Genomic DNA, 12153 nt, shown 5'->3' on the forward strand with positions numbered 1-12153 from the left:
CTGAGACAGGAAAGCTTTAAAGAAGTCAAGTTTGCATGCCCTTACATTTCACTTTGCAGAAAAGACCTAATTCATGATTGAGGATAAAACAGGCAAGTATTCAATATGAAAGGGACTCAAATCCTTTGCCGTTATCGCTCTTGTTCCACACATAAAGTTGAAGAGCGTTTTGATTAATTGTGGCTTAAAAGGTTCTCTAAAGCGTTAATTCCAACTGCAGTCTGGAAGCATTTAAAATTCCTCAAACAGAATATGTCAGGATGCAACGCCGCAAGCGCTGAAATATTCAGTCTGTGCACAAGTCTTGCTGATTGGCTAAGCTTCGATTAGATAGAAGTATTCCCCAGGTGAGTGTCAGCCTCGGTTCCACTGCAACTGGAGGTAAAATGAGAAGTCAACAGTATTTAGTCAAATAAAAGCCAGAGATTAAAGAAACTTTGGCAGCCAACTATGGGCCATTGATTTATAATTTAGCAGCGGTTATGCTGAGTCGTAGCCACCCGAGAGATGGGGCCACTTTCTCCTACTATCTCTTTACTTTCCTCGTGAGAACATCCATGCACAGAGAGCTTACTTCAACAGCAGCTGTCTGAGGAAGCCGGACACTATTTCATTCCCACTGATGTAATTGCACCATCACATAAAGGAGTGTGGTCAATGATACACAGGTGTACACACCTCTACAACGTTATGGATCTACTTCTTTCTAATCATGAGCGGTCAACTCAACTTATAACATCCAACTGCTCACTCTGATCAGGTTGTGTTACAGTTCTGTTACGGTGATATTTTACAAACTTGTAAGTATTAACATAGGTTATATTATAGTTATGACTGTATTATAGTATTACTCTACAACTGTGTCACACTGTGTCACACAACTGGGCCGCACGGTGGTCTAGTGGTTAGCACGTTGGCCAACACAGTAACAGCCTGGAGATCGGGAAGACCTGGGTTCGATTCTCCCCTGGGCATTTCTGTGTGGAGTTTGCATGTTCTCCCCGTGTGCGCGTGGGTTTTCTCCGGGTACTCCGGCTTCCTCCCACATTCCAAAAACATGCATGTTAGGTTAATTGGCGACTCTAAATTGTCCATAGGTATGAATGTGAGTGTGAATGTTTGTTTGTCTATATGTGCCCTGCGATTGGCTGGCGACCAGTCCAGGGTGTACCCCGCCTGTCGCCCGAAGTCAGCTGGGATAGGCTCCAGCATGCCCCCGCGACCCTAATGAGGAAGAAGCGGTATAGAAAATGGATGGATGGATGGATGTGTCACATTATTACTATGGTAAGGTATTACCACTGTATTATAGTGATACTCAGTACGTCACAGTATTACTATAGGGGTACACGGTTACAGCTCTATTATGAGGTTACATCTCAACCGTGTTACAGTTACATTATAACTGTTTCTAAAGAGTTGTGTTACAGTGTTATCAACATATTGTAATGTTTACAACTTTACAACCGTTGAACAGTATTACGCACTCCAGGGCTTTTAATGTATTATCACTATATTATAATGATCATTTCAACATTGTTACATTATTAACATAGAGTTATGTTTCAGAGTTATGACTGTATGGAACTGTAGGTTGTTACCTTACACCTGTCGCAATATTATTGCTGGGTTGTTACCACTTTTTACTACTACAGGGTTTGTTACAATTTTACTTTGTTATCGTGTAACTATTAGGGTTAGGATTGTTACAGTGTTACAACTCTACATTATTTTTCATTGTGGTGGACATAACGGAGTCACAGTATTTACTGTATATAGGCCCCTATAAAATCATTTTTATTTTAAATCAAATTCTGTTTAATTATTTTCTAAATTCCGTTTTGTCTGTTTAGATTTTTCAGAATTCCATTCTTTTTTTACTCTTTACACTTATTTTTATTTTGCCATCGGAGTGTGTGCTTTTTGTGTCAGTGAATAACATGACTGTTAATTCATGCAAAAATCCTCACATTTATTGATGCAATGCATCATTGGAAAATTTTAGCCAGTATTTCCGAAATGGATGCGCTTAAGCCTCTGCACACACTGCTACAAAATCTTCAACAAATTGCAACGTCTGTGCTTGTGGTTAAGGAAGACATAGTCACCGATGCAATTCCAATCGCTTCATTAACAAGCATTAACAACACAGTGTAAACACACTCAGACAGCCTGAATCACACATGCACAGCTGCACTAGCATGCTTTGCTTAACTAAGCAAACCCAGCCAGCTTCCGCTCAGAGATGAGTTTAAAACGTTTTTTTCGCCAACTTAGCCAGTGTTTCAGATGGCAGCTTCGACATGTTTAGTTATTATTAGTATGTGAGGAATAACATTCACAAGCAAGATCTTCAACAATACTTTATTTAATAAAATGACCCTGGAATGTCCATTTACAACAATTTAACCGGTCTCTCGCCCAAAGTCAGCTGGGATAGGCTCCAGCATACCCCCACGACCAAGCAGCATAGAAAATTTGTGAATGAATGAACAAAAATAGCTCATAAGAGTTGAATTTAAGAGCTAATATCTAGCCATTTCCCTAGTTTTCTTGACAAGAACCAAAATCACTGAAGTTCTTACATGAATAGCTATAGCATTATACTGCCAACAAATTTAACTCTTATGAGCTACAAGTATTTTTGTTGTCATCATTATATTTGTCCAAACAAAGGTACCTTTAGTTGTCATTAAAATGAACAAGAAACTGAAGAAATAAAGGCGTAATCATATTTTCCATGACTGTTTATATGTAGTCTTTTGTTTGCTACGGCTATATGAAGTATGGTTATTGACCATTTACGGTCACACATTAAAACAATATAAACATGTAAATCACAATAAGTGACGTCACAGAAGCTCAGTCCAAAAAATGTGAGCGAATTAACTGACGTAAGCCTCGAAAATGCGCGGATCGGGTCGTATTTCCAGTACTTCAGTACTACAGTATTTCCATTGAGAGCAGCATCGAGCTGTGGCAACGTGGGTTTATTTGCTATGAAGTTTGTATCTTTAATTATTGAAATCTGCGGTGACTGGCTAGTTGTTTTGGTAGCGGCTCAAGTAGCAACAAGGATAAAAATGAGGTGCGTCCCCAGGATGCTTGGATAGTGAGTTTACTGATTCCACTGGGATGAGCGTACCTAGCAACATCACTGCACATACCTGCTCTTTCACTCCCATCACCCACTGGAACACAAGCTAGGAGTTCTCAGAACCCTCAAGGACAAAGCATAGAATATCCCTACAACCGGCAACAGAAGACAGAAGGAACAAACAACCAGCAGGAAGACTCTTTCTAACTGTAGGTGTCCTCAATGGGCCTTTGTTAAATCTGCCAGGAAAAGAAGGGATACTACACCTGAGCCTGAGCAGAGAAACAGGGGGCGGAATTTGGTAGTCCTTTACACGGCTGGTTTGTCAGAGAAACACCCAGTGACCAATGTAGAATACTACATTCAGAAGTTGGTGGTCTTAATGTCTTATACTGTATTTCTATTTTAGCTCATTTAGCCATTTTTATGCTTGAAGATGCTCAATCTGGGCAAAAAGTATGTACAATTTGCTCACATACGCATATTTTCTGACTAATACTAGGCGGTAGTCAACCACGAGACAGTAACGGTAATTAATGTGTGCAGAACCACGATAGAATGAGAGAGCGATGTCATTTTATACTTTTCAAGTGAAGGTACTTTTAAAAGAGCAATTTCAATTTGATGAGACTTTACTTTCACTTTTGTTATCAGAGGCCTATGATGCACTGTGGGTAAACACATATGCACTTAAGTTTCATTCTGCCGAGCTGCATTCCCCAACACTTGAATGATAGTTTATTACAAAAGGAAAGACATCAATATACAATGCGGATGTGTTTGGAGAGAAGAGGTCGGAGGCACGGACAGCTGAGACCGAGACGGGGGCAGCTGTTCCCTCGTTTCCAGCTGCGAGTCCAAATTGTTTTTGTGTTTCCGACAGACCTTCACAGCAGCAAATTGCTGTTTGTGGGCTGTGAGCAATTGTGAGGAGAGTTTCTTTTTAAGTCTTATTCCATCACTTTAAAAAATGATGACAACACTTTCCAAAACTCCAAGCCAAAAAAAGTGATCTCAGCGAAAACAATGTTTAAAACTGCAGATATATGTTTACTGTGTCATCTGCAACAATTGTAATTTTCTTTTGGAGAGACAGAACGGACAGAATAGAAGAGATGCTCATAAACCAATCAAATAAAATGGCCACATCGGTAGGAACACCTAAAAAAGCTACAATAATAACAGACTAGTACATAGTATATACAAAAATGAACTACCGTGTGACTTAAGGAATAAACATTTACTTTCATTTTAGGTACTTGATTTTCGCATTTACCACTCAGAAGCTTTATTAAGACAGTCAGAATCCAGCTTGTTTTTCTCAGAGAATCTTTGTGTTACTGTTATTGAGGAGCTTAGACAGGAATGTGACATGGCTTTCCATTTAATGTGCATGTCAATGAACATGCATATTAATTTAATACAGCGCCAGTTTTATGAACCAAATAAACTCCTACAGGCATACATGTTTTTTTTTTCTTTCCTCCCCAACAGAAATTTAATTATTGGCAGCAGTTGTGTGCCGTAGTAAACCGCTCGGGACTTTAATAACCGTCAAATCGCCAGCTGTGAACTATTAAGCAATGCCGACGACAGCCAGAGATGCCTCCCGCGCAGCTGGCCAAAATAAAAGCCTGATGCATAGAGGAAGACGCCATGGGAGATGCTTCCTGTGTCACAATAAAGGTCTGCTCCTCTGGAGAGTATTAATGGCTCACTCACCCGATACCAAACGATCTCCCGGAGCCTTCCGTCCGTTTTGAAGTTGCACTTGAGGGTCACAGTCTCACCCACGACCACAGGAGGCAGCGGCTCGATGGTAACTGTTAAATATCCTGCAATGACACACACGAAAAAACCTTACTTTCATGTGGAACTTGAAGGAAAATAATGTTAGCATTGCACAATTTAAAGTGTGCAGAGCAGAAAAAGAAGCGGCTAATGACTTAAATTCCATCCCATCTGGTAAAACCAATTTGTGTTGCGCGAAAGGCAAGTTAGCCACCTGTGCTCAAAGACGTCTCCACCCCTCCCAGATGACTCCAGTCATCCCTCATCCTTTATAAGTGGCTAATTGTAAGTCGTTAATGACACCATTAATGTGTTTACTGCCGCAGGGTCTTGGTATTTATTAGGAGAAGCAAAATTTGTGATGCACCAAGTTTGTTGGAATGGGAATGGGAATGGGAAGCTCGCTGTTTAGTGAAGAAACATCGCTAGTAGGGTTCACAAAGCTGACTTCCACACAGTTGGTGTGGGATCAATTCCCAGTCAGTTGCCCTGGGATTGATTGGCGACCGGTCAAGAGACTTAACGGTCTTAAGTCAGCTGGTAGGCTCCAGCGCCTCGACCGTAACTCTGTCTCAGAAAAAAAAGAAAAATAAAAGTCTCAGAAGGTTAGAAGCATCCAAAATGTCTTAAAGATTGGGAGACAATTAAGATGTGTGCCAAGCGTTACATTTCAGCAAATGTGACAGAAGTACGAAACGCATTATCGTGCATAAAGACGTAGATCAGAGTGTCTGTCACATCCGTGTACCTCAATTAAGGCATGTTTATTAAATCAGCAGCATTGAGGGCTCTCCTCTGAAGAGTCAAGTTGAATGATTAAACCTTAGTGGAGGCAACGTGTGGCGAACACTGAGCTCATCATCCTCTTTAAAAAAAAATCCCAACCACTTAACACAAACCCACAAGCAGAACAGTCTGGACTTGTGACCGTCAATTCTGCAGAAAGGTGGTATGCATGGTTGCAAGGATGGCTTATCACTTCATTGGGTACACCTGCACAAATAAGTATCAAATCACAGTAGCTGTATCAAAAATGTGCCTTTACGATGACAAAAATGCTCAGTTTTGATTGACACTGTCATGTTTTTTCGTGCTTGTAGCTTGCAGTGGTGTACTGCTGTGTGTGCATCATACTGATAGTGACTGAGTGAGCTCCCTCAACTCATCCATACATTCATCTAACTACAAATCAATTAATCTGGAAAGATCTGGAATACTATTGGCAACAATTTGGCCTTGGGTGGAGAATATTTTAGATCCTTTATTTGTGAAGAGTGCTGTAATCATTTATTTCAATGAACAACAAAACACACGTGTTGAATGGAATAAGAATATACAGTTGGAAGAAAAATGATGTCAGCCCTTTGGAATTTCTGAGATTTCTGCATAAATTGCTCATAAAATGTAGTCTGATCTTCATGTAAATCACCAGAATAAACACAGTCTTCTGAAACTAATATATATATATATATATATATATAATACATATACAATGACACGTTTTCATATTTTTATGGACAATAACATGTAAACATGGACAGGGAGTAAAAAGTAAGTGAACCTCTAGGCTACGGATTCTCCAAGAGCTAGTCAGAGTCGGGTGTGAGCCAACCTGGAGTCCAATCAATGAGACAAAATCGGAGGTGTGACGTAAAGCTGCTCTTGCCATTCGAAATCACCCACCAGTTTAGAATAGTATCTTGTCAAGAAGCACTGCATGATGTGTACCATGCCCCGCTCAAAAGAGCTCTCAGAAGATTTACGATTATTGCCTTATTTAAAGCTGGAAGAAGTTACAAAAGTGTCTAAAAGTCTTGATGTTCATTAGTCCACAGTTAGACCAATCGTCTATAAATGGAGAAAGCTCAGTACTGGTGCTTCTCTTCCGAGGAGTGGCCGTCCTGTATAGATGACTGCAAGAGCACAGAATAGAATGCTCAATGAGGTTAAAAAAAGAGCCCTAGAGTCAACTGAAGACTTACAGAAATCACTGGCAAATGCTGACATCTCTGTTGACAAATCTACCATGCGTAAAACATTAAGCAAGAATGGGGTTCATGGGAGAACACCAAGGAGGAAGCCGTTGCTGTCAAAAAACAACTTTGCTGCATGTTTGAAGTTTGCTAAAAAGCACTTGGATGTTCCACAGCATTTCTGGCAAAAACTTTCTGTCGACAGATCAAATCAAAGTTGAATTGTTTGGGAAGAGCACACAATGCCAAGTGTGGAGGAAAAAATTACACAGCACACCCACATCAAAACCTTATCCCAACTGTGAAGCATGCTGGAGGGAGCAACATGATATATGGGCATGCTTTGCTGCCTCAGGGCTTAGACAACTTGCTATCATCCATCCATCCATCTTCTTCCGCTTATCCGAATCCGAGGTTGCATCTCGAGGGCAGCAGCCTAAGCAGGGAAGCCCAGACTTCCCTCTCCCCAGCTACTTCATCCAGCTCCTCCCGGCGGATCCCGAGGCGTTCCCAGGCCAATTGAGGGGGTTGGCGCTTCCAGCGTGGGCGGGCTTCTTTCCGGTTGCGGGGGCGTCTCTGGGCCTGCTGGTGTGTGGCCCCCGGTGCCCGTCTGCCTCTGCGGGGTGTGATCTGTCGCCAGTTTCGGGGGTTGGCTGTCCTCCGGTCCACTGGCGCCCTGTTTCTGATTGGAATTGCCTCACTGCAGCCCCTTGCTGGTCTTCCCGGGGGGGAGGGTTCTCTGGGCTGGCTCTTGGGGGGCTGATCTTTGTGCTGCCTGCCCCTGTGGGCCTGGTGGCTTTCTGGCTTTCTGGGCTCAGCCTGGCTATTTGGAGCGGGGCTTTCTGGGCGGTGGAGGGGGGCCCCTTTCCTTTCATGCATTCTCAGTGACAATTACACGCTCACACATTCTTGCACCTTTATATATATGAGGACTTGCACACATACAGAGATACATGTACACACGTACATATGCACACACTCACAGTACTTACGTACTTCCCCACATTACTCCCTGAGTTAACCAGGGTGTTATTATGTTGTTGGTTTTATTCCAGCGACGGTGATGTCAGCAATATGATTATAGTTTTTACAATGATGTGCATTACGGTTATTGTCTTTGTGATCACTATCATAGTTAATCATTTCATGACTACTATTATGTGTGACTGTTTCAATGCAGTATTGTCATTGTGATCACTATCATAATTCATCATTTCATGACTACTATTATGTGTGACTGTTTCAATGCAGTATTGTCATTGTGATCACTATCATAGTTCATCATTTCATGACTACTATTATGTGTGACTGTTTCAATGCAGTATTGTCATTGTGGTTGTTGATATTATTTTGTCCTTTCCGTCAGGGTCTTTATAGTCGTGACAGACATTTGCTGATGTAGTCCTGATTGGTTCTGTTGTTCTGTTGTTGTTGTCACAATTGTTGTTGCTGCTGTTGTCCTTGTCTCTTGTCTTTTCTTTTGTCCCCCTCTTTTAACCCCGCACCCCCCTCTCTGTTTTCTTTTCTCTTCTTCTCTGTCCCCTCCTGCTCCGGTCCGACCACTCCAAATTTGCATAACAACAAGCATTAAAGTCAAATAAACTTTGTATAACAGGGGAAGTGTATCTCACACTTTCCCTGGCAGAGTAAATCTGTTGAGCACTTGAGGGCATTTAGATCTACAATTCTATCTGCCTTAAATGCTGGACAGGACAGGGGAAGAAAAAATAATAATAATAAAATAAAAAGACTGTGAATGCATCCTGGCTGAGTTCTGACTGGTGATTGGATGAGCGCAAGGAAGGAACGCCTAACCATCAGTATGTCGCCCCAAAAACACCTTACACCTATTTGAAATGTGGCGAGAAACAACAAAAAAACGCGGAGACATTTTCAAAACAAGCACTCAACACTTTCTGAAACATAGTGATTTACTTCAAAGTAGACCAACGTGTAACAGTGGTCATCCCTGCAGTCCAGCCCTGCGCACGAGGGGGTCAAATGAACAACCACATAGGTGCACTGATGGGCTTTACATACTGGAGGCGCCTTCACCATTCATCTTCAATCGACAGCGCGAAAATTTGTGAATATTCAATTTTGTGCTCATGCATGTCATTGTGCATACGCTGGCTTGTGACAGGATCCCAGAGACTTGAAAATTGTTCAACTTTTCATCGCTGTCACCCAGACGAGGATCAATCAGTGAGCGTTTCATTGACCGACCAATGAGCGGACAGGATGCTATTCAGTATGCTCTTGCAGGTAAACATGGAGGAATAATACTTGCTGTGTCAGATTTCCGGAGCTATTTGACAGTTCTAAAAAGAAAATAGAGATATAAACAAAAAAAGCAGTGGCATGGAAAATTGTCGGCACCAGAGTAAACATATCAGGTAAGTTTACATTAGTTTGTTTGTGAAATTTGTGTAAGTTTATATCCGATGCTAGCCAGATCCGGTACTAGCAAGAGTACTTGATCAACACTGGCCGCTTTTTCTCCTCTGAACTAATTTGATACCTCCAAATTCCCTCCAAATCTGACAGCCAATCAAAACTGGGGGAGACTCGTAATTCACTGTGGATGTGAGTGCATTGCTCACAGATGTCGCTGGCCACAGCTGCTCGTCGTCGTCATTTCACTGTACTGCACATTTCTTGAGGCGTCAGGTAGTTAGGTTTAACCAGCATACTGTCACCCTGCACTTCACTATCACACAACCCTGCACTTCTATATGTTGTATTCTGATGTTATAACTGGTAAAATTAAGAAAGATTCTAACGTTTGGAAGTTTATGAGATGTTGTTTTAAGCTGATGTTTTGCCGCTCCAGACAATTTTTCTTTAGTGGGTGAGGGGGCAAAATGGCTCATTTGATAGTAAAGGCTGCCGACCCCTGGACTATAGCCTAAATCAGTGATTCCCAACTAGGGGTATGCATGCCCCTAGTGGTAGGCGAGCTAATTGCAGGGGGTACTTGGAAACATTTAATTTCCAAGATAAGTAAATATTGTCAGTAATTTCATATTAAGCCAGACAATACAATTGAATGTGTGCGCTACAACTAGTTTCTCCAGGGAGACAATACCCTGTGGCACAGATGTAAAGTTGACTATAGGGGTGTTATTTCATGTCTTCAGGGCTCTAATAATGATAAAAAACTGTATTTCGACGGTCATAAACAGGTTTTCTATGCTCTAATGATGAAAATATTTGAATTCTACTTCGCGGAAATTCACCTATCTTGGTCGGGTCTCGAACCAATTAACTGCAATAAAAGAAGGACAACTGTTTTATTAAAAGAAACTTACTATAGTGCCCCGATACAATATCATTTTAAAAGCCCCTGAAATGAGCAAGGTAGCGCTCCTTTAAAGTACAATATTTCAATGGTCTAGTGGTCCACTGGTGTTGGTGCACAAATGCATCGTGGACAATTCAGTGTGACACTGGAAAAATACGTTGTTGCCAGTAGTGGAAACCATGCAGGAAAGGATGGGGAAGCATTTCAAAAGAGCAAATTGCACGGGTGATGCACTCGTCAGGGTGGTTCACGTCTGGAGGAGTCGGGGCAGATGCAGGCTGCGTTACACGAGCTCTCATTCCCACGCAAGTCAATCGTGGTCACGTCATCCAAATGGCTCCTTGAATTTCAAGCACAGTAATTGCCTATTTTTTTCTCTTTACGCCGGTCGACCTCATGGACTCGGAGGCTAAAGGGGGCCATATCCATATGGCACAAACACCACCAAAGGTCATGCTTTACCATGAGTTTCCTTCGCAATTAGAGCGTAAACAAGGAAGATATTTGTGCTCCTAAGCAAGAGGACAATGTTCAATATACCTATCTATTAGCGCAGCTAATAACGGTAAATTATCCTCAAACTGAAGCCCATTTAGGCCTAAGCATGTGTGGAGTGGTCGACCAGAGGGCGTGTAATTGGCATATATTAGCTGCTTGTAGAGGCCCTTGTCTTGTTTTCATCTATCACAACATCATCGAATGAAGGCTGCAAATTCAGCGTTCTGCCATTAATCACGGCAATTTGCTGAGCTGAAACGAGCAAACAAAAGACATCCACTGATGGGCCACCACCAAAATCTGTGGGTTTTTTGGGGGGGAATCCTGTGATTTATGGTAGTGCACCACCTTTACTGGCACATCAGCAGCCACTGAAAATATATTATCTGTGTTGCAAAACAAGTTAAACAACAGAAATAAGTGTACATTGTTTATACAGTATTGATGCATGTTGCTACAATCAGTAAAAAAAAATACATTTTGTATTTCAAAAAGTGACCATTTGAATTTGAATCTCAAGTTGAGTTGTAAATGGACAACAAATTAAAAATACCAAGGCTCCCCAGTGTTGCACTTATCAGTGGAAAAAAAAAACAACCCAAAACGGAAGCATATTTACAGCCAATATTGAGTCAAAATTAATATTTTACAGTCAAATAAAAAGGAAGTTGCAGCTCTTACTCTTCACGGATGGTTTATTAAAGTTTTAATACATTATTCAGCAAAGAGATGAAGGGCTAAAATATTTTTTTGTGAATAGAGTCGGGTAGGGGTTGAAGACTGATTGACCACTTTTATCATCAATTTGGTCTTCAAAATAAGCTCAGCAAGAGGAGTGAGCTGCAACTTAAAATACTTGGCCACGTTTACATAAATACCGCATGAAGTGTGGGCTTTTCATCAGTTGCCATTCACATTTGCGTCACGGCTGAGGGATGCGCGCGTGTGTGTGTGTGTGTGTGTGTGTGTGTGTTTACAGCTTTGTTGTCAGTCACTGTGGGAGTCTGCATCCAACAAGAAACCCAATAACAATAACATCAACAATCCCTTAAATCGCACGTGTGAAGCTCAAAGTCCACCAGTCAAATGTGGCCTGAACACTTCATTTTATGTGGCTCGCGGGACTGTTTGGAAAATACTATTAAGTTAGGCCATACTGCGGATCTCATCAGTCAATGCACTTGCGAGGATCTGCGCAATAAAGTAATTCTGTCAGTTTCAACTATTCCTTTAGCATTGTTGAACTTAAGTGGCCATAGTATTATATTTAGCACTAATTGCACAACCATTGATACTAAAGGTGCCAGATTCGGGCTCAAAGTATCAATAATAGTTTAACTTTACATGATTAAAATTACACCACTTTAAAACTATTGCAACCTGTCTGTACAAAACCTTAAACAGTCAAAAATGATAATTTAAACTCCATCAAGCATGCTGGGAAACGCGTATTCCGCCCATTCCACAGAAGCAAACTTTTCAGTGGTTAC

The 12153-nt window shown here is 41.4% G+C and overlaps 1 protein-coding gene across 1 annotated transcript in view; it reads right to left on the reverse strand.

Moving 5' to 3' along the window:
- igsf21a (immunoglobin superfamily, member 21a) overlaps positions 1-12153 on the reverse strand; it is a 229489-nt gene that overhangs the window by 150031 nt on the left and 67305 nt on the right. The window contains exon 2 of the mRNA XM_054784820.1: positions 4820-4932. Within this exon, the coding sequence (XP_054640795.1) occupies positions 4820-4932 (113 nt within the window). The remainder of the gene's footprint in view (positions 1-4819; positions 4933-12153) is intronic.

Source organism: Dunckerocampus dactyliophorus, chromosome 8 (assembly GCF_027744805.1).
Source record: "Dunckerocampus dactyliophorus isolate RoL2022-P2 chromosome 8, RoL_Ddac_1.1, whole genome shotgun sequence".
NCBI lineage: Eukaryota > Metazoa > Chordata > Actinopteri > Syngnathiformes > Syngnathidae > Dunckerocampus > Dunckerocampus dactyliophorus.